Genomic DNA, 22,931 nt, shown 5'->3' with positions numbered 1-22,931 from the left:
GGAATGAGGATGTTCAAGGTTTTTAATTGTCATGTGTGCATGAACATGTACATAATGATTGTTCAAGGTCACACCTTTAATTTTTGGTGCGTACATGTAAGTGTATAACATTTCTTTCAACTGGACCTTCAATTAATACATGAAATTTTACATTTACAATTTTGTTTTTAACAAAGTGTATACTTTGATGAAGCAGCTCTTGTCATTTGTCCGCAGAAAAATTACGCTCGTACAATATCGGTGCCACGTCACAAGTACAAAGATTACAGACAGTGTTTTCAGGAGGTTTTGGTGGCTTTTGCCTCTTGAAGCTTGTGCTGGGCTTGTTCGACGCGGCAAACGCGATGGCAAAAATGCATCCTTCCTTTTAAGTTCCTTTTTTGAAGAAAATCCTTTAATGCAGATGCCTTCCGCTGTCTAAGACAACACTGTGGTTCTCAGCCATCAGGGACCAGTAGCCAACGGAGTAAAAATTGGATCATCGTAAACCTACTTCCCACGTTCGGTACAGGTGCGTTCTCAGAACAAGTCTAGTAAGAAGCCCTACAAGCTCGCGCTCATCACGAATGACCCCGTGAACCCAGCCCCCGTGCGCAATCACAAAAGAAGGGAAGCTAGTTGAATCAATACATTACATTTTATTGTGGGTTAAAGCTAAAACTAACATTTCGCAAATTGATAAAATTATTTTTGCGGTGGTAGTTTTCCACTTGTTTTCGGTGTGGACCAAAAAAAAAACACGCTAATATCCAGAAAACATGCTAGTCACAAAAACTCACTTTACTAAAATATAGTCTAACCAATCAATTTTGCTCCCTCTTCTTACAAAATGGTGGCTCGCTGTAATTGGCTGAAAAAATGTTGCCTGATATGATGTCATTGATGAGGCCCCACCCATTTAGCCCGTTTTCTCGACGTCTCATTGGCTAGCCTCAGTCTTGTATCACATTACTACCAGTAGGGGGGTCCTTAAGCCACGCCTCCTACCTAGCTATTTCTAGTGTAATGAACAAACAGTACATATTAAAGCAAGTGTCACATGACAGTTATCAATTTAAGAATGAAATATGTCATTTGGACCCTTTGCATGGAGGACAACAGTGCTTGGATTGCTATAAAAATGTTATTAAGTTCATGGAAACAGAAGTCTCCTATTGGTCAGTTCAATAGGTATGCAAATGAGAGAGCTACGTCAGATCCTGATGTACAGCGCCATTTTTTCCTTAGCGGAGGAAGAAAGACAAAAAAAGATTTAACAAAAAAATAACTTACGTCCTAATTGAAGCGGTGAACATCATCTTTAGTGTGAAGCGGAGGTGTTCGTCCTGCGCTGCGGGTGTTCGGAGGCTGTCGGGCGGACTCGCTGCCCGGCATCAACACGCTTGTGGCGGGCGGGTGAAGACTGGAGGCGAGGCGGTTCATCGGAGGAGACACAGCGACTACTAACGATAATCAGAGCTGAAATAAGGAGCAGGTAAATGACCCAGGGCACCCTTACATGGGGAGATGTGACCATTGATGAGAAGCTGCTGCTGTGTGACACTGAGCAGATGTAGGATTTACTGTGTGGAGCTGAGCTGTGTGACACCCTGAGGTGCTAGCATGGTGGCAGCTGGAAGTGAGTGACCATTAGTTCACGGATTTATAGCTCTTTGCACCTATTTAGATATATTTCAGCAGTTTGTAAAGCACGTTTTTGAATATCTACAGACATTCAGTGGTTTCATGTTTGCTCCATCAATGCTTTGTGTCATTGATGCCGGTTCAGCCCGAGTCCCTGAACGCACCATGTGCACATTGGCTCAAGTTGATTTTCTGACTCTAAACACAAAGAGAAGATTCGTCTTATTTTAATAGGGTTTGTTTTATCAGCCATTGCATTGATAATGTTTCCAATGACGATCAAAGGTACACAAATATTAACCTTAAAGGTCCACATGCAGTCAATTTATTATATTCGGTCGAGTCATAGTAATGTTATATTTAAAAACAAAATATAATTTTCATTCAAAACAAAACATACTGAAATAAAATAATTTCATTTAAGTGAGGGGTTAAGAAACTTTGTCTTTTTTTTTTTTTTTTAAGAAAAGAAAATTACAAAAAATGCATTGCTGGTCTTATGCAATATGAAAGACTATTCATTCCCACCTAAAACCTAGGAAACCTAGTATTAGTATAATAATAATAATAACAATAAAATCATAAGTCATAATTATGAGATGCTGAGTCATTATGATATACTAATTGAGTTAATATCTCATATTCTAAGAGGTCTAAATGGTCTTCCATGTGATGCGTCAAAGTTAGTGTTTAAAAAACAGTTTGTGAACGTGATGGTCATTTAATATCTCATAATTATGACTTAGGTTTTTATTATTATTTAACTTTTTTAGTTTTTTTTTTTTTTACTGGCAGGAATGGGCTTTCATGAATTCAAAAATTACCATGCCAAAAAAAAAAACTAAATATCTCTTTCAGTTTAAAAAATATCCAGCCCTCTATAGAATCGTTTGGTAAACAAATTTATCAAGATTTCAAGAAGTCACATTGATAATATGTTTACATAAACTACACTGCCGTTTAATGAGATGAATTGATTCTTGTGTCTGTTGCAAACACTTGGTGTGATGGTCAGCCTCATACATAGTATTTGAGGTTTATTTTCCCAAACTTGCCTGTTTTCCTGAGTTTTAACCTCTGAAAAGTCACTTTCTGAGCAACTCTACGCAAACAGGCTGATTTGTGGCCTACTTATGCATATTCATGAGTGGGCGTGTCTATAGACGGGACACTGACTTCCTCCTCACCACACGGTGATGTAGGGCCAGAGGACGGCCCACCCTCTTCCCACCCACTCCGTAGCTGAGCACATGCTGCTTTATAAACACGAGACAGAGCGTGGGGGGTGGGGCGTTCGCCGGTATATACATAGACTGTAGAAAATACATACATAGCACTGTGCGAAGGACGCTGAAATGCTGACCTTCGTGGGCGTGTCTGTTTACATGTCACTCACATCAAAGCGCTTCCTGGAGGCGTGGCTTCTCCAGCTCAGTGTCGCGTCAAATTCGTCATCAAAGTGGGAACGCTTCATCAAATTGGAGTGAGGTTTTGGGGCTCACCCTGCAGTAAGAAAGGAGCAAATCACCCTCTAACTAATGATTGACGGAATCAATGAAAAAAACCACTTTAGACATGTGTTTGAAGCCCTAATAGCACTTTTATCATGTTTAAAGCACAGGGAAGTTGATTTAGCGTAACATGGGCCCTTTAACAAATCGCTTGAAAAACAAACGCAAATCCAACGTCCTTCAGCTTTTTCCCCTTTGTGGGTCACCACAGTAGATCACCATCTAACACGGTTTGATCAACGTTATTTGGGTTTTTGATCAACAGCAACATTGATCAGCAGGAGAGGCAGACATTGAATGGCTGCCTTGAAACGCTGGAAAGGAAAGAAAGAGACGAGACTGTTTGTGCACGTTCAGACTTACAAACTGTTTAACAAAATGAATCCATTCCACAAAAGCTGCAGTGAAGTGAATGGATCTCTTGTCTATTAGACATTAAATCATTAACATGACCACACATTTACACGTGATGACCAAACCCAACCAAAGCACACACATGAAGGAGTCACACGGTTGTGGTCTGCAAATAAGCGGCTCTGGGGTCGTATCTAGTATGTTTAAGAACTTATAATGAGCTTTAAGTAGGGTTATAATCATTCATTTTAAAAGATCAACCACCTCAGTACAGTACAAATATGTTATTCCTTATATATTATAGTAATGACACTAGTAGATTATTCCTATGTCGTTACTTACAAATCTTCCTGGAAATAAATTGTATTCCATTTCAAAGCGTTATTAATCTATTTTTAGAATAGTAAGAACTTGGAATAAGAAATGTGCATTTACATCTTCTCTACCCTCACCTAAGAATCTTCATTCCACATTAGCTTAGTTCAGATAGGACTATTATGGTAGTTTTCCCACAAAACGAACAGAAACTTGTTATTCTTTTTAGTGAGCCAAGGCCAAGCTCCAAACAGCAGGGATGATAAAGACGAGGCTCGAAGGCCCAGCCATTACATTGTTTCATATTGTGACCCAGCCTTGAGTCATTTCTGACTCTTTCTCAGAGTATAGTTTGTTTCTACACAGGGCCTGAGACCAATCCTAATATAAAATGACAATCACCAAACATTATTACTTTGTTACATCAGTAATATGTGCTGTAGCCAGGCTGGGTTTGAACTGTTTATTTTCCTTTAATTGAATTCATTGTTTAACGTAAAGACTCATGTTATTGATTTTTAAAACAGTTTTTACATTTTTAATTAATTCTTTTGAACATGAACAATGTATATACCATAATAAAAAATTAAGATAAATTAAAAACACAAGCAAATGAAACCTGTCACATGTTTGAAAAGGAGTAGGAGTATGTATAAACTTATATAATCCTCCTCTTAGTATCCAGTACTGTATACAATCCACTCATCTAATGGTCCCTATAAGAAATAACTACAACATATTCTGAGCTACTTAAATACATATGATACATGCACAAAATAATTGATATAATTCACCTTCATATAATACTTAATTTCTATAATATACACCTATTCATATTTAGAAAGGAGACATAAAAAAATTAAGATCATATTTTATCTGACTGCTTGTATTCATAAATGAAAAGTAAGCACAGGTAGGGATGGGCAAAAAATCGATTTAATCGATTAATTTAATTTGTTGATAAAAAAGATTTTTATTTTGCAAATTCGAGTTAAATTTTTTTAATTATTTTTATTTTTTTAATTTAATTTTTTTTCCCATCACAGTTTTTTCTGACTTTTTCGCATTTCGATGTGAGCCAACCCCTCTTTGTTTACGCACTATGCTGAAATGCTAAGGGAATAGTTTATTTTTTAAATTGTAATGTTATAGAATATGTAGTTATCTGTTTTCTTATTCAGAAGATTGAAGCTACTGTGAAGGCGCTGTTGCACTTTTGCTTAACCCTGGGTTAAAGCTTGAAATTGTTGATTAATTTACTTTTTATTTTGTGATTGTTCTATGCATTTTAACTCTTGAGGACAATCACAGCAATACAGTTGCACTTATGACAATATATCTGATGTCTGCAGTCATTTTTAAGTGCATTAAAAAAAAATCGAAGCTCAAATTTTTCTTTAAAAAATCAGAGATTTTTTTTTTTTTTAGGCAAAATCGCCCAGCCCTAGGCACAGGCAGTAGCAATGTAGGAAAAACAAGTTATTCTGCATCGTAGAATCGTTGGTATGATAAAATCTTGAGACCAACATGTGTAATAATGATGTTTTTTCTTTTTTATAAAAAAAAACAAAGTTGTTGACTTAGTATTGACTATTTTCAGCTACACTTAAATGAAAATGGAAAAACTGCTTCTGTCAGGATTTTTCTCAATGCTGGATAAGTGGGCCTGGTTCTCAGTGGTTACTGTCGTTTCTAAAACAACAACATGATTCTATGCTGGGGTAAAATCATGACGGTCGTATTAGCTTTTCTTTGCTGACTCTAAAGAGCCTGAGGAATACCTCTTATCAACTATAAAAATCTAATCTGTTTTAAAGTGATGGTCTGGGACGGACGTTGCTGATGCAGTACGACTTCCTCGTTCCTATTTGCTTTGTATAGATTAGCTATGATGAACAGCTGAAGCCTTTCCTAACGTAACCTTGCGTGCAGAGTTTGGCTACTTAAATCAAAGCCTTCTTAAATTGTAAATTACTTTAAAAATAAAAAAAATGGCTAGAAGTTGACCTTTGAGAATCAGAATAAGAACAAGTCTTCATGTGAATGGGACCTGGTAGTGGGAGACATTTTGCATACTTTGCAGCATGCTTGAGAAATGACTAGATTACCAACCTTTTAGAGACAGGAGCATATGACCAAATGTTGCAGTGAGGTATAGTTTGACGTATTGTAACGAAATGGAAAATATTACAAACTTATGATGCAAGTGGATATTTTGGGGAATTTCCTGGCCCTCACTGGCATATGTGCACTTAATAAGTTAATACAAAGCAACTAGGGAAGATTTTAGAGGAGATCCGGAACAATATACTGATATTTGATCTACTTGAAAAATCCCTCTCTCTCATCAAAGGTCTGGGCAATTTAGCCTAAAAAAAAGAATCTGATTTTTTTAAAGAAAAATTCAAGTTTCTATTCAATTTTTGATTTTTTTTTCTTCTTCAATGCACTTAAAAATGACTGCAGACATTAGATATATTGTCAAAAGTGCAACTTTATTACTGTGATTGTCCTCAAGTGTTAAAATGCATAGAACAATCCCAAAATAAAAAATAAATGAGACTGTCATTCAACAATTTCAAGCTTTAACCCAGGTTTAAACAGAAGTGCAACAACTTCACAGTAGCTTAAATTTTCTGATTAAGAAATCAGATAACTACACATTTTATAACATAACATTACAATTAAAAATAAATTCTTCCCTTAGCATCTCAGCATAGTGTGAATAAAAACATTAAACATGCCTGTGGCACACATATAACCTACTCAAAGGGTAAACAAAGAGGGGGTTGGCTCACCTCGCACTACGGTAACCCACAAGGACGGAACACGAAAAAGTCAGAAAAAACTGTGGTGGGAAAAAATAAAATAAAAAAATTAAATAGTTTTTTGTTTTTTTAAACTTGAATTTGCAAAATGAAATTGTTTTAATCTATAAATTTGATTAATCGATGAACTTGATTTTTTTTTGCCCAGCCCTATCTCATCATTGGCAAAAATTCAGAAATTCCTATCGTGGTTTGTAATCGACCGATCTTTATGCAATTTGACTCGGTTATGTCGATTTTGTTCCTCAATTTTTCCCACCAAATTCCATCTGGATTGAATCTAGAGATTGTTCATTTTGTCGCGATTCGATAGTTTCCCTACATTTGGATCTACTGTACTGTATCGTTACTATTGGGGAATAGAAATTTCTTCCAAGCCTTTAAAGTGTGAATTATCACGGTACCATGACCAGGATCACTGATCCAGATAACCACCGATATCTGGCAAAGAGGAGATTTGGTGCTTAGCGGAGGTTTGTGCTCTGACTGCTCTTGTTTTACTTAAAGCCTTTATTTGAGTAATTGTACCATTAACCCAGCTTCTGTTGATGTTGTAAAAAGAACCAGACATTAGTTTCAACTAGCGATGCACCGAAAATGAGGAAATCAAGGCCAAAAACTGAAACACAGAAATAAATGATTATGCTTATTATTAGTATCATTGCATTTATGAATGTGTGTATAAAGCTCACTAAAATAAAGACATTGCAGAAATGTACATTCATGTTTCTAAGAATAAATCAGTTCAAAACTCTTTATTTAGCACTGACATTACAACACTGCACAATATGAAATAAAATGTTTAACTTGGCCCCCAATCATGTGTACATTCAATAATAATGTACACGCCTTTAATAACCCACTGGACGGCCAAAATAGTTCCTGTTCCCACTGAATGCATTTCCTGACGTAGCCCTCTGTATTTATCCAGCATAAGGACTGGTAGCAGGGCTCCACAATGTGTCTCATCAGAAGCTGGATTACCATCTATACACTATGCAGTTATTAATATGATGAAAATGGCTTTGTTTTCCAGGTTTTGTGAGGAAACATGTATCAGCTTCCAGTTGGTAATGTTGCGAAGATCAGAAAATCACGCAAGGCCGTGAAAAACATCTTATGTGACATCGGCCTGGAAGACTGCCAAGAATTTCTGAAGGTATGTAGCATCTTCAAAGAAGTATTTAGATCTGACCTGTAGGGGTCAGATATTGGTTGTGTGACTGCTCCAGTCATTTTGTCATCAGTGTGGGGGGAAAGTGTCTCAAAATGGCTGAAATGGTTCAGCAAATGTCCTCTGAGGAGGTGCTTACTGTAGCGGTAGCAGCAAGCTGGGCCATGGATCTGTCCTAGCAAAATGACTTATTGCATATTTCACACACACATCTTGTTTCTACTTGAAGTGGGTTTTTTGTTAATATATTCACAGGGACTCAATGAAGACTCAGAGAAAACTCTCGCCAATGATGAGGCCTTTGAGGAAACGGAGTGGAACGACTTTACTGATGGATTCAATGGCAGGATGCAAAAAAAGGTGACAAGTTTTACCCCAAAATAATTGAAATGAATAGGGTAGCTACTTAAAAACAAATACTAATATTTATTTTTTTCTGTCCCCTTTCTTGCAGTGGCAGTACCGGACTCGGTCTTTGTGCTGTACCCTGTGCAAGTATTCGACACAAAACATCTACAACTTCAGGAGCCACGTCAGCCGCTGCCACAACCCTTTCCAGTCATTTTGCACACTGTCACATTGCTCACAGTGCCTCTTCATTGGCCACCCAAAGGTCCTCAAGAAACACCTGCTGTACTTCCACAACAAACCGAGAGAAGAGCCAGGGCCCATACATCCCACAAATGAGAGGTATCAATGCCGTAAATGTGGCATACCGGCTTCTTCAATATTTGCTATGAAAAAGCATGTTATCCTGAAACATCTGGAACGAGTGACGGAGCAGTACATTGGATACAGGTTAATTCAAAAAGGAGGAACAGCAGCCAAAGTGTACTGCTGCAAAGTGTGTAGGATTAACGTTGGATCGCTGGATCAGCTTTTGCATCACATGCTGATGGATCCCTCACACTACACCGTCAGCCCAATTGTGCAGAGTCTGATCTATGAAAACAAGCCATCCTTGGCTAAACCAGCTTCTAATGGGAATGGAATATATATGACAATACAGAATATTGCTCCCAAACCACAGCAGCCTCAACTGGTCTCTAATCAGTCCCTGATCTTACCCAACCAAACCACAGGGACTGTCCTGACTCTGCAGCAAGTACCTGGAGTGACAAGCAACACTACTCTGATCTGTGCTCCTGGTACTAACCAGGCCTTCCTTCCTCCTCAAGCATCTGCACTGGTGCAGCTAGCTAGCGCTGAGGCTAAAGGCCTGCTGCAGCCTGGTGCCACGATAGCCCTTCGAAGCGCTTTGCCTCAAGGATCTTCGATGGTTAGCCTTCCACCTGTGTCCAATGTGTCTCTGCAACCCATGCCTGTAACTTTAGCTCCTCCCCCTAATAAGACGTCACCGACACAGCAGGTCCTCATCCCGTCAGGTGTGCAGGCCAGTGTGGCCACAGGAAACGGCACTGCTCCTAAACCTGCTGGACTTGCTCAAAATGCCATGAACCAAGCAGCACTGAAAGGCACCATGCTCACATCCCAGTCTCTGCTCAATCACCTGATCCCCACTGGGAACAGGGTGAACGGCATGCCCACATACACGTTTGCTCCCCTGCAGGTAGCAGCACCTTCCGCTCAGAGCAAGAGCACCCCTCCCAAGACTGTTGAGCAAGCGGTAAACTCGCCTCAAACTAAGAAATGGATTACCTGTCCACTTTGTAATGAACTGTTCCCTTCAAACGTCTTCGACATACACACAGAGGCCGCCCACCAGAAAAAGTTTGTCTCAGCTAAACCGGAAACCCTGGCAGCTCGAGCAGCGTTTTTACAGAAAATGCCCAACAAAACTGTTAAATGTCTAACCTGCAAAATTCTTCTCTCAGAAAAGAGCATCGTGCAGCACCTTCTGCATGGTCTGAACTGCTTGTACTGCTCGGCTGTGTTCTTCTCCATCAAACAGCTAATAGAGCACGTGAAGCAGCACAATACGCTGAGCAAGTCCTACACTGACCTCCTGAGGCAGAAGTACAGGATCTATTCAAAATCAGGAGGGATCCTGTTTCCTTATTTTGACGTTTGCACGGCGGCACCAAAAGAGGTGCTGGGACCAGCAGAGGTAAACCTCGCCCTGGTCACTAACTCCCTGGACCTGCTGTACTTTAAGCTGGAGCCTAGCACGCAGCCTGAAGTCAGCCCACCTGTAAAGATCAACAGCTCATTCTGTCCCTTCTGCAACGACAAGTTCACAAACGAGTCCCAACACGTCCAGCATCTGAAGCAAAAGCACTTTGTAGCACCTACTATTCATGCTATCCTCAAGACCGAGGCCTATAAGTGCATCTACTGCAATGGTGTGTACACCGGAAAGGTCACGCAGCTGGCTGTCAAGCTCCACATTCAGCGATGCCGATGCTCACCTAAACAACACCAAGTAAATCAACCCAAAACTTTCAGAGTGCAGCAGAAGCTGAACGTGGTGGCCAATCCAAACTCAGCGCAGCCACCTCAACAGACATCTGGGCTCTACTTTGTCACAGTGCCACAAAATATGATAGTGAAACCTTCCACAGCACGTGTGAACCCTTCTACATCGTCCCCTCAGCGTCCAGAAACTGAAGCTGAGATGCAGTCCAAGAGGAGGCTGGAGGCCGCATTGAGGGAAGTCATGCAGTCCAAAAAACAAGGGTCAGTGCTTGTGCAAGAGGAAAAGATAGCGCCACGAAAGAAACCCGAGAAGTTGTTGCCAGAGCCCAAACCTCAGATCGACCCCGCCGTCAAGTTGGCGTTGGAGCCAAAAGGGGTGGCGATCCACAGCGTTGACGAGCGCAAAGAATTTCTGTCCAAATACTTCAACGTCAACCCCTACACCACCAAGGCAGAGAGCGAGGAGCTGTGCAAGAGGCTCTTACTCAACAGGCCAGAGCTGACATCCACCTTCAGCGCCAAGCGCAGCAAGTGCATGAAGATGCTCAAGAAGAACAGGTCGGCCATTCTCCTCGGCTTTAACATGACAGAGCTGAAGAAAGTGAAGCACAACCTGTTCATCCCAGAGCAGCAGCCTCCACCAGAGGTCGTTGATAACACAGAGCCAATAGAAAACAGGGACGAAGAACCAGAGCCAGTGGAGGAAAGTAAGAAAGATGATGTTCCACAGAAAGAGGCGGAGGAACCAATGGAAGTGGAGACTGTTAGCGGTCAATAATGCATATGAAATAATAACTGCTACATGAGACTGATTGTGGTCTTGTTCGGTCACATTGTATAAATTGTGTTTCCTGACAGTTGTAGCTTAGATAATCTTCATCTCCACTGATTTATGAACTCGTAGTGATCTCAGTCGACATCGTTGCAAATACGTCACAATGCTTTTTGGTTAAAATGATAAGACTTGAGGTTTGATGTAACGGAGTCATAAACAGATGTAGTTTATCGTTGATTGATGGGCACACTTTACCAGCTGTATTTGTTTGCCCAAATAGCTGCTTTTTCACACCTTTATAACCTTTTATAAAGCTGGTTAATATATATCCTTTTTTTGTCCACAAATCTTAGCTGTTCAGTGTGTGTTACCTGATATTAGTGAGGGTTTTTTTTTTTCTTTCTTTCTGGGTTTATTGTTTTTATTTGTCCACCAAGTTTTAAATCCACTCCTTTTCACTCCACACTTATACAGTAATTTTATTATTCAGAAGCAAAAGCCTAAAGAATAACAAAGTTTTGGTCTCTGGTGTTTGAATTTCAGGTGAACGATTACTTTGGACCACTTGCATGTGTTTTTGAGCTATTGTCTGATAAAAAATTCTGGTTTGTGCCATGTTGAGGTTTATAGTCCTATAGAGCAGATCTGAAGATTCAATAGGTCTTAGAATGTCCCGACAGCAGTTTTTTTGTACCACACTTCTATTTTCTATTATTCTGAGAGCATAAAATGGTTGGACGAGATGAGCGATGTGTAGGGACACTGTGTTAAGAAATTAAAAGTGGTTTCCTTCAACATGAATATTAATTTTTCCATATTTTTTAATAAAAACTAACTTCAGTTGCCTAACAGCAACTTTCAAATGGCAGTTGATTTGTGGGTTTCTATTTATCTACACAGTAGAACAAATGTGAAGAGTTTGAACAAGTGTTATTTTATTGTTTTGGGAAACACAGCAAGTCGGTGTCTGTCAGTCAACAGGGGAAAGAGACAAATCTGCTGCTTTCCTCACGTGTCTCAACAGCCTTCATACATAAAGTGGCTTGATTGGTGCTGGAAAAAAAATCCTAAATATTTTGTACATCCAGCAGTTTGTAGATCCCAATATAATGTTTAGGTTTTAACTTCTATATATATATAATCCATTGAGGAATATGCATTACATTCATTAAACCTGCTCTATGATAATCTTTCCTCCATTTGCTCAAAACATCCTCTATAAATTAGTCATGATTAGGGAAACAATGCAGAAATTTTGATAATTTTTTAACCAAATATTAACATAGTGTGGCTGTACTAATTTAAAAATAAATAAAATAGCAGCAACTTCCTATGTCCTGGCTGAGCTGAGTTCATCTAGCACAGATGGACCGCTATAGTCATTGGTTTTAATGGTCTTCAACCACTTCAGGTACTCCTCAGGGAGGCTGTTCTCCTCTGCACCCATACACACCACCTGAAAGGCATCATGGGTAATAATTAATAACATTTCAACTCTGCTTTGTGGCACATGATACAGATTAGGGAAACTAGTTACCACAATATGATGAGATTTACTAGAAGTCTAACATTAGTATCAAAGAGCAGCCCAGAGGAAACTGGTTAAAGTTGCTTCCCACAATAATTGTTGATCAATAAATACAAGATCAGTTGCTCAAGAAAAAGATGTAGAAAGCCAAATATGCTCTTTATATTCTGACATCACAGGTAATACCAGGAAGTAATCATTTGATTTATTTATATTGTGCAAATGACAACTTAAAAACTTTTTTTTAAAAAAATTAACATCAAAGAATAACTATAAAACAGTATTTGCACCTTCAAATTACTACATATCTCAGTTTACATGAACAAAAAGGAGTTGGAAAAAGTATAAACTTATCTAATCCTACACTTTTTTGTCTGATGAAAAACAAGAAATCACAGTAAGAATGAAGTAAAAACACTTCTATGCATCAGTTTACAGGACTCCACATCCTACAATGTAATGCATGAAAATAAGTGGCAATTTTTACCTTTTTAGTGTAAATAGGGTTATGTCATAAAAATAATTGTGGTACTAGCAGCGTTAAGTGAGTGATGGTCATAAAATATGTGTTGTAATGGATCATTTCCCTTTAGGAGGGTTGGTTTAGATATCTTTTAAAAAACTATTTCAGATTTAAAATATGACAGTGTGAAATAAATCAATCTTGTGAATTACTGCAGACATTTTCAACTAATGGGTCTTGACCCAATAGTGGGTCGCTGAGCCCTTTTCACTGGGTTGCAGAGATTTGAACAGGAAAAAGTTATTTTATTTTGAAGGGGTTGTATAGGCTGTAACCATTGAGTAGCTGTTTTTTTATAAAGCACATTTTCAGTATTGAGTGTGAGTGTCTGTGTGTACGTTCACACCTGTTTGTACTGAGGCGAGGGGGGGCAGCTGTGGAAGTTGTTCATCTGATACGTCCTGCAGAGCATCGTTCCTTCATCCGTCTCCACGGAGACGTCCAGAGGAGAATATATTCCAACCCCCACTCCCTCCTGACTGTAGAGCCACACACACGTCAAACCACCTCCACTTTACCTCCAGTAACCAGGGTTGGGTCAATTAAATTTTTCAGTTACAATTACTTTTTCAATTACAATTCAATTATGATTACAGTGACCAGCATTTTTTTTTCTATCCAATTACAATTAAATCACAATTATTTTTATCCTCAAAAAGTCAATTAAAATTACATTCTCAATTACAATTAATCACAGTTACTGAGCCTGAAATAAATAACTTAATAAAAGTTGAGCTTCCTCTTGTGTTAGCATCTTTAATGATAACAGGTCCTAAATCAGCTGTAAAATACACTAAAAACAAATATTTGTCATTTAATTTCTTTCCTATCTATTGATTACCTTGTTAGGCTTCATAATCAATGAAAATATAGGTTTTAATATTTTTGGTGTGGACATCTGAGCCTGTTCTGTGTCAGTATATTTTTAAATGGTAAAATATGGAAAAGCTTGAAATGTAACATATTTTAAAAATTGTTAACTACATATGTGTAGAGCTGTACATAGAACTATAACATGGTTCGACAGATTTGCGTGAAATTATAATTGACAATTTTTATAGAATTTTCACGGCAATTACAATTAAAAACTCAATTATATGAACTCAATTTCAATTCAATTACGACAGCAACAGATTACCTAATTAAAATTGCAAATATGCCATAGTTGAAATTAAAGATCAATTACACAATTGTAATTGACGCCAACCCTGTCCAGTACAGATTCACGGCTGCTTGTGTGTGTATCAGTGTGTGATTCCCACCGGTCTAAACTGGCCAGGTTTTCAATGCTCAGAGACCAGATGACCCCCCACACCTCAGCACCTGGATGGTACTGGATAGTGGCCACTCCACCATGCCACGAATTGTCCACATGTTCCTTCCAGAGACCAAAGTTCAGCTCATAGTCCTGCACACACACACACACACACACACACACACACACACACACACACACACACACACACACACACACACACACACACACACACACACACACACACACACACACACACACACACACACACACACACACACACACACACACACACACAAACACACACACACACACACACAAAGAGGGCTGAACAGTGATGACCTATTGTCCCTTTGTTGGTCTGTGATGTAATGATTATGTTTCCAACAATGTTCTCAGTGCTCATGTTTTGGTGCTGCAGTGTTGTTACAGCTGCTTTAGTAACGCCCCCCCCTCCAAATCCCATTGTCTGATTGGCCAGTAAAGAGTGAGTTCAACCACACTTTGTTGCAATATAAACTCTATTATTATCAATTAACCTCCGTTACAGCAGATCTGTTTCAGGCTTTCAGAAGAAGTCTTTCAGCTTCATTCCAACAGTAACGCACGTATGCTAAACTGTAGAGGTGGGTTCAATACACTGAGCTCACAATACGATATGAGAGACGATAATGGGCTCGCTATATTTTTTGGAAAGAAAACAATTTGCGGTTGTAAAAGTTACATACTAACACTGCTTATGACTCAACTCAATGGGAACATGCAAAATTAAAACAAACCATAATAATCTCATGTGTAGTCATTTGGCATTTTTTTTTTTTTTTTTTAAATTATTTTTTAAAAATCTGCTCCTCTCACAAAAACACTCGAACCCTCAACGATACATCTTGCACCGTTTCAATATTTTAATCTTGTCACGACACATAGTCCCACTGAAAATATAGATATTAACTATGAAAATATAGATATAGCCTAGAGCTGGGCAATATATCGCGATTCAAGCTATACGGAGTTCTCTATTTTGGGGAAATAAAAAATTACAATAATGCATATATGTGTGTGTGTTTTTTTTTCGCTACTTCTCAGAACATGTAAAGCAGAGTTCGTCCTAACCCCAAACCTTCCCCTAAACAAGCCACACGACAGAACTCACTCACACGTGCTGTCCCTTTGAGGAGAAAAGGACCAAAGTGGATAATATTGTACAGCTGTTTGTTAATACGTGTGCCTGTGTGACATTTGGATCATCAAATTTAACCAATAATTGTCCTTCTGGTCATAAATGTATATTGTATATCTGCATTTTGAGAAAAAATATCGAGATATGAGTTTTGGTCCTAATCGCCCAGCTCTACTATAGCCCAATAAAGTAGTTAATGTAGCCTGGATAGTGACATAACCAAAGACCTTAATTATAACATTTAACTATAGAATCAAAGACAAATGAGATAAAATCCTTCAAATATGAAAAACAATTGCAACATTGGCTCAAAGCAGTCGATACGTAGTGTGAAAAGCCTTAAAATATTGATTTTAAGCATTTAAAATTGTAGAGTTCACCGTGTATCGCCGACCTTCAGTCTCCCTGTGGTGATGAACACGGCGGAGGGATTCTTCAGCTGAAGCCTCTCTTTCAATAAATTACTGCCGTACGCGAAATACATGAAACGGTCTGGGCTGCCGGTCATGTTCCCTCCCAGGGCCGGTGAGGAGTTCAGCTGTGGACCAGAATGTGAGACCTGGAGCAGGTTCAACTCTCCGCACAGCACTTGGAGCCAAAAGCGTACAGCTATTAGCATGGCTGCAAAGCGTGGAAGGTGACGTAGACCAATAGAAAATTAGAAATTTCCTTTTAAAAAAGAAAGAAAGAAAGAAAGAAAATAAATCAAATATGTTAAGTTTACACAGCTGCTGTCCGTTTTTCTTAAACTTAGACATCAAATATATTAAGTTCACAAAGCTGTTGCGCGTTTTAGATAATTAGCTTTATTGTAACGGGACAGATGTTTCCGGAAGTTCCGGTGTAGCGTAGAATAACCCTACACTACGGTAGACAGTGGGCATGCGCACCTACCAAACTGCGCATGCGCGTCCGTCATGTTGAAAAAGGTGTTAGAATTAGTGTTTATCGTAGTAGGAAAATTTAAGGTAGCAAAAATATTGTACACATACGTGTAAATATTTACTGCACTATTAATGCGCATGCGCTAGTAGTTTTTTTTTTTTTTTTTTTAACTACAAAAACCTCAGCGACAAACTGTTGGTTTATAAAGTCACGTGATAACACAGCGCTCCTTTTTATTTGAGAAAAAAAAATAAAATTAAACTGATCTTATTCATGATTAAATCAATATTTTATACTTTAGCTCGAATTTTTCAGAGAAATTTACAAAAAGGAAAATAAGTTTCACCAAAGCATAAATCGGTGAAGTCTCCATGGATATCATAGTTTACTTTGATATGGAGAAGTTTGCAGTGATGCATCAGTGGATTATTTTTGTTCTTCCACATCCCACAGATGTTATAATGGAAACAAGTCAATACCAAAACACTTTAAATTATGTTATATAAATATTTTTCTTACTGTATAGATGCACCAACATCTCTCATGAACCAGCTTGTATCGGCTTAGCAAGCATATCTTTGACTACCTGGACATGTCATCAAGCTTTATACATTGTCATTCCACCATTAGCATCAGGCATTGTGTTTGCACATCATAATTCCTCTCCTTTGTCTGTTTATTGTTAAGGTTGTTTGTTATAAATCGGGCTTTGCATGTTCATGTGTTGGATCTCAATGAGTGTGTATCTGTGTGTGTATAAATGAGAAAAGTAGAAATACTAAATGTTAATAAAGGCACTTCTTCCTGGTGCAGCTTCACACACACACAGTAGATGATTCTTTAAAAACATGTATGAAAACTAAACCTCCAAAGTCACTCCAAACTCAAAGCTTAATTAATAATAAAAAAACATGAATGAAAATACATTTTAACTTAAAATATTACTGCAATACACTAACATGGTCATTGTGCATATTAAAATGATATTTTATACTCAATATAATATAACATTTTTTTAAGTCAAACAGGAAGTAAGGCTGGGATCGAATAATTTCACCACAATGAGCCATGGTTCCTCTCTCAATAAGGAGATTTTTTTATTGTACAAAATAAAGAAAAACAAAACTTCAGAAAAAACAATGTTGAAATTCACAAAACGTCTTCTCCAAGAAAGAAAGAAAAATCCTGTACAAACAGTAATGTGGTGAGAAACAGCTGGAGGGCCAGGAGATCATCTCCTGGGACCTCCTCGTCCACGTCCCCTCCCTCTGCCACGTCCTCGTCCTCTGCCACGTCCCCGTCCTGCCACTGAGGGGAAAACCATCAACACGTTACACACCAAAAAACGACTTTATTAACACCTGGAGCATATTGACTTAAAACAAATGCTGGAATCCAAGGTTTCACAACCTGATGGAACAACACGCACACATACAGCATTTTAATTATCTATAATATTGATGATTTAAAATGTTGTCAAACAAGACTACAATTAAACAGACCTAAAGTCTGTTTTATCCTTTTGGAGACCAAATATAGGGCTTTCCAAATTCTGTGTTTTCCACTTTAATTTTTTTAAATTCCATTTTTTTTTTTTTTTTTTTAAAAGAAATAAGAATTTTTCCCGCCAGAAAATTAGTTTTCAAACTCCTGTAGGAAACAAAATAAATACTAATACAAAAACAAAAACATAATTGAAGTAAGATACATTACTGTAGATAAGATGTAGTGACAGAAAAATCTGACAGCTCCTTTTTAATTATTTATGTGTCGTATAAAGATGGATGAGAAGTCACCCAATTTCCACTCAGGGATCAATGGTTTTACTGAATCTGAGGAGGTTCATTGATTAAGGTTTGATCAACTTCATTAACCTACGATGTTTCAGACTCTACAATCCTGGCATCGCGGTTCTCATCCACAACAACAGAACAACTTTATCCGCACACTGAGCAGGTGAAGCTGATTAAAGCTGATCGTGTTTTTATGGAGTTCACCAGAACTCGACAAGAAACGGACGGAGTTTCACAGACACAGTAAAGTTAAGCGGGCACTGGTGGCGCCGTATTGAGGAGTGAGTGACGAGTTGTGGAGTTCTTTTTGTCAGTTTAGGTGGTGTTTCGCGTGGTTTAGACCATGTTTGAAGCAGCCAGGACGTTAGGGGGAAGGGCGGTGCACCCAATGAGCCGTTTTCATTGGTCGATTCCATCCACGATTTGCGTTAAGGTGGATTTTATAGGTCCCTACAAATGTATGTAGACTAACTTATCAAAAAGCAATATTTACAAACTTCCTTTATATTTAAAAAAAAAAAAAAAATACTAGTAAATTAATTGGGGTAGAGAGACTAGTGTATGTTTATCTACATGTTTAAAGTAACTTCTCCCATTGCAATTTTATTTATTTTTGTATTTCTTTCTAATTGTCTTACATTGATTGTCACATGAACTGATGTCACATTTTAATTTCTCTGTTGGGGATCAATAACATTTACCTCATTGAGAAACACAAACAAATAATCACTTATTTGTGTTAAAAAGGTTACAGCTGAATCACTTTATGAAATAATTATTTTGGCTAATTATGATCAAGACTTTTTTTTAGAAGTCTTTCATTGCACATGTTACTTGTGTCAAGCAATAAAAAAAGAATACTGAATGCAACATGATAAAATGCTAACAAATATGAACAATGCAGAGAGCAGCGATGTCATCAGATTAAGATTTGAGATCCTTTTTTACACAAACAAACAAAAACACGCATTATTTACCTGCTTCTCTTTTCTTGGACTTGATCTTTGGCTCAATGTCAACAAGCAGGGTGTCCAACGGGAGACTGTCCGGCAGGATAAAATAACGGATGTTGTTGCCACGGATACTCAGCGACTCCAGCTGAGTGGGCTCCCTGTTTTTCAGGGTCATCTTTACTGCCTTTAAGTGGGTGTTCATACTTACATCCACACCTATAATGAGGGACACAAAAGCTAATTTAACACAAGGATAAACAGACACGTGACTGTACACTAGGGCTGGGCAATATAGACCAAAACTCATGTTTCCATATTTCTAAAAAAAATAGCAATATGAACAGTGTTGTATCTTAACATCACTTTTGACAGTAACTAGTACTATAACGCAATATCTTTCTAAAGAAATAACACCGTTATCATTACAATATGGTGCGTTTGTCCATTACTTTGTTAGCTGCAGTGTACTTCCTGTTTACAGTGGCACTACATATTTTTGCAGGATGCTGTGCCAAACACAGTAAAACAGCAGAAGAAGAATTGTCAGCGTGTTTCTGTTTACATCACGTGTGCCAATCATGGCGAGTCAATGCGAGAACAGGACGAGCTTCTCAAAGTGGAAATGCGCGCATTATTTTTGTCTCCAAAAGATGCATCAGTGAAGCTAAGCTAACGCTGTGGCTGGATTTTAACGAACTGTGACTGGAACAGGTCAGCCTGCACGATATGTTGTTGTAAATATGCAGCCTGTCGCTACTGCTGAGTCACTGCTAACAGCAGCTCATTAGCCTGATATGTTTAGCATTGTGTAGCTGAGAAAAAAGCTGAGAATTAATTTTTCCACATTTATTTTTTATAAGCATTTTCAACAGCAGAATGTGCACCTGGAATATGCACAGCTTACTTTACATTACTGTGCTAAGGCTGAAATATTACAGTTTTAATTTTGGAGCAGCTGTTTTGTGCTTTATGTGCACATCATTTATGGTTGCTTTATAGCAGTTGATCAGCAGTGGATTATTATATTATTACAGTACTGATATGAAGCTGTATGGACACAAATGACCCAAAATAAATTCACCCAGATTCCAGCACAAATACATTAACACAGTCTGACTGTTTGTGGTTCCTACCTGTGATGGTGCCGTGAACCTGAGTGCCGTTCTTCAACTCGATGGTGACCGTCTCATGGCTGAGCTTCATCAAAAATCTGAAAATGAAGAGAAAAGGAATCAGATGGGGGAGTCACCAAGCTGTGGTCCACAGTCCCACATTTGGTACAAAACAACAACACCTGGTTAACCACGGGCTAAGTACTAGGTAAACATAGTGGTAGAGCTGGGTGATATCGACCAAAATTCATACCTCAACATTTTTTCTCAAAATGGCGATAAACAATATAAATCTCAACTTTTTTTTAAACTCAAAGTCTTACCAGAAGGATAACTCTGGGTTAAATTTGCTCATTCAAAATGTCACACGGGCACATTTATTAACACAAATAGCCTTTTTTCCTCTAAGGGACAGCACGTGTGAGTGAGTTCTGTAGTGTGTGGCTTGTTTATTGGAAGGTTCTGGATTTGGACGCACTCAGAAATGCATCCAACTGTGCTTTTCATGTTGTTCTGCAAAGTAGTGAAAGCAGCGACTCCTAAAACAAGTATTTTGATACTAAAAAAATAAAATTAAAATATAACGATATAGGAAATATTATAATTTTCTAGATCACAATATATCTTGAATCTACATATATTTCCTAGGCCGACGTGGTGGAGAGAGAGGGGGGGAAAAATCAATTGATTAATTGCAAATTTATTATTGATGACTATGAATTAATTCCTAAATTTCCAAATATCGATTATTTACATTTTTCCAATTGTAATACAAACTAGACGAGTCCTGCTAATTTGGATTCTTCAATTACAAATAATTCAGCAGCTGACTGATGAAGATCAATCAGCAATAATCGAAAATCAAATTGATCATTAATCGGTTTGTAATCAAATCGAGACGTCACTAATCTGAATCGAATGGAGCGGGAAAACAAACAGAACACAACTAAAATAAACAATCACATCAACAATAGAAACATACATGTTTAGAGTTGTGGTTCAGCCCACTGTGGGGTAAAGTGATTTTACAAGTTAATGATGAAAAAAAACAAGTTAACCTGCAAGTAAATTACTAATATTCTAATGTAATGTAATGATTATAAATCACCGAAGTTCAGTAACGTCCCACTAGCTTTTAACAAACTGCACTAACAGGTCGGTTTAGGAGGCCGGAGCTCAGCCTCTGCTAACCCACACAGACTCCATTCATTCCGGCTTCTTCCCGCCTCATCCACACATCCACCTCCATCCATGCACACACGCCTCCATCAGCCCTACACACTCACACCGTGTGTGCACCGGGCCCTGCTGGGGTCACTTACCGGACTAGTTTCATAATGGCGAAGGACTGAGAGTCGATAGCCTTCACTACAAAAAAATAACAGAAAGGAGGAAGAAGGCCGATACGTTAAGACCGCGTTCACCTACGTCATCAGACGGCGACAGGAAGAAATGTGAAGAGAAAAACAGACAGCGCCCTCTGCCGGTAAACACACTTATATTTCACATCTCTCCTTATAGATATACTTTTAAATTTCTCAACGTCATTGTAATCGGTTTGGAAGGAAGCTACATACAAATATGTAAAACATTTAGTTTTACATATTTGCCCAAAGAGACCCCAAAGAGACTTTTGTGTTTTCTAGAATGTTCTAGAATTAGTTTATAATACGTTAGTTATTTGTTTTTGTTTTTACAAATACAGAGCAGTAAGAATTAGTGACAAGTTTCTCCAGCTCATATATATTTATATCCTTCAGTTTTCGTTTTTTCTTAAATTAACTGCTAGTCGTTTCTGACGACCCCATTTAAAATTCCAGGCAACCCTAGATAGAGCCACGACCCCAAGGTTGGAAAACTCTGATCTAATTTCTAGGTAACTATTGTGTCATATATACCAAAATTCCTCATTTGTAGGAATATAAAAGTACGATCTTAATAAATCTATTACCTATTAGACCTGAGTTTGTTTTGTTTTTTTAAATTAAAACAAAATACAATGATAGTTCGATCTATAATGGATTGCTATTAAATACAGATTTAAAAAAATAAAAATAAAGCAGAATTATTTTATTTGACATCTTAAACTGTACAATGTATTTTGCAACTTTCCTGCTTTATTATGTTCTGACGTATCTTTATGTTTGTATTTACTTTATTCTCATGTGCAGTGAGACAGTTCATCTGTAGGCAAACTGGTGACAGAAAGATTGACAAGTGAAGTCAGACAGGTGGACTGCAATGATAATTAGTTAAAAATACACTCAGAGATGAATACATTTACAGTTTCACAAACTCAATGCTCTGCTCTCAGACTGTTAGATGTATAACATGAAGCTTAAGCTAAGGAATGACACAACAAACTTAACTTACTTTCAATTTCTTTTATTGAGAGTAAACTTTTTACTTTCATATCCACACATCAAACTTTTCTTCTGACCAGCTGGGAATGTATCCAGTATAATTGATAAGTGTGCAATTTCCCCTCATTTGGTTGTTTATGGCAGAGGGGAGTCATAAATTATGATAAGCATGTGTTGGGTGTTGAAAAAAAAAAAAATGGTACAATACTATTTAAATGACAATTAATTCCTAAGAAGAAAAGGGGAAAAAAAAAAAAAGAATAAAACATAAAGAGAGCGTTGCTCCTTTAACTCTACTGACTGCACTGGTTTAGTGCAGCACTTGAGTGTATTTGTGCAAAATGCAGCCTCAAGATTCAGTGTTTCTAAAGTGTGCAACCCAC

The 22,931-nt window shown here is 38.0% G+C and overlaps 3 protein-coding genes across 3 annotated transcripts; 1 reads left to right on the top strand and 2 right to left on the bottom strand.

Annotated features, from left to right (window-relative positions):
- Positions 1-1,192: 1,192 nt before the first annotated feature.
- adnp2b (ADNP homeobox 2b) lies at positions 1,193-11,819 on the top strand. The gene is made up of 4 exons (XM_028461238.1): positions 1,193-1,474; positions 7,668-7,790; positions 8,061-8,165; positions 8,260-11,819. The coding sequence occupies exons 2-4, from the start codon at positions 7,683-7,685 to the stop codon at positions 10,957-10,959; spliced, it is 2,913 nt and encodes a 970-aa protein (XP_028317039.1). The 5' UTR covers positions 1,193-1,474; positions 7,668-7,682; the 3' UTR covers positions 10,960-11,819.
- Positions 11,820-11,869: 50 nt separating this feature from the next.
- Positions 11,870-16,263, bottom strand: ggcta (gamma-glutamylcyclotransferase a). The gene is made up of 4 exons (XM_028461239.1): positions 15,837-16,263; positions 14,270-14,415; positions 13,354-13,486; positions 11,870-12,412 (listed from the first exon to the last, which is right to left on the bottom strand). The coding sequence occupies exons 1-4, from the start codon at positions 16,059-16,061 to the stop codon at positions 12,287-12,289; spliced, it is 630 nt and encodes a 209-aa protein (XP_028317040.1). The 5' UTR covers positions 16,062-16,263; the 3' UTR covers positions 11,870-12,286.
- A 1,131-nt stretch (positions 16,264-17,394) lies between these two features.
- snrpd1 (small nuclear ribonucleoprotein D1 polypeptide) lies at positions 17,395-21,644 on the bottom strand. The gene is made up of 4 exons (XM_028461465.1): positions 21,508-21,644; positions 20,207-20,283; positions 19,098-19,289; positions 17,395-17,635 (listed from the first exon to the last, which is right to left on the bottom strand). Exons 1-4 carry the CDS (start codon positions 21,519-21,521, stop codon positions 17,559-17,561), a joined length of 360 nt encoding a protein of 119 aa, XP_028317266.1. The 5' UTR covers positions 21,522-21,644; the 3' UTR covers positions 17,395-17,558.
- Positions 21,645-22,931: the final 1,287 nt, after the last annotated feature.

Source organism: Gouania willdenowi, chromosome 11, assembly GCF_900634775.1.
Source record: "Gouania willdenowi chromosome 11, fGouWil2.1, whole genome shotgun sequence".
In the NCBI taxonomy this organism is placed as follows: Eukaryota; Metazoa; Chordata; class Actinopteri; order Blenniiformes; family Gobiesocidae; genus Gouania; species Gouania willdenowi.
The sequence above is the reverse complement of the archived record's forward strand: the minus strand, read 5'-3'. Positions and strand labels throughout refer to the sequence as shown.

Excerpts from the sequence above, each read along its gene's own strand:
- adnp2b (XM_028461238.1), top strand. The coding sequence starts at position 7,683 with ATGTATCAGCTTCCAGTTGGTAATGTTGCGAAGATCAGAAAATCACGC. Across the intron at positions 7,791-8,060 it reads ACTGCCAAGAATTTCTGAAG|GGACTCAATGAAGACTCAGA; the intron begins GTATGTAGCATC and ends ATATATTCACAG. Across the intron at positions 8,166-8,259 it reads ATGGCAGGATGCAAAAAAAG|TGGCAGTACCGGACTCGGTC; the intron begins GTGACAAGTTTT and ends CCTTTCTTGCAG.
- ggcta (XM_028461239.1), bottom strand. The coding sequence starts at position 16,061 with ATGCTAATAGCTGTACGCTTTTGGCTCCAAGTGCTGTGCGGAGAGTTG. Across the intron at positions 14,416-15,836 it reads TCACCACAGGGAGACTGAAG|GACTATGAGCTGAACTTTGG; the intron begins GTCGGCGATACA and ends GTGTGTGTGCAG. Across the intron at positions 12,413-13,353 it reads CCTCGCCTCAGTACAAACAG|GTGGTGTGTATGGGTGCAGA; the intron begins GTGTGAACGTAC and ends GATGCCTTTCAG.
- snrpd1 (XM_028461465.1), bottom strand. Across the intron at positions 19,290-20,206 it reads GGTTCACGGCACCATCACAG|GTGTGGATGTAAGTATGAAC; the intron begins GTAGGAACCACA and ends CCCTCATTATAG. Across the intron at positions 17,636-19,097 it reads GTCCAAGAAAAGAGAAGCAG|TGGCAGGACGGGGACGTGGC; the intron begins GTAAATAATGCG and ends TTTTCCCCTCAG.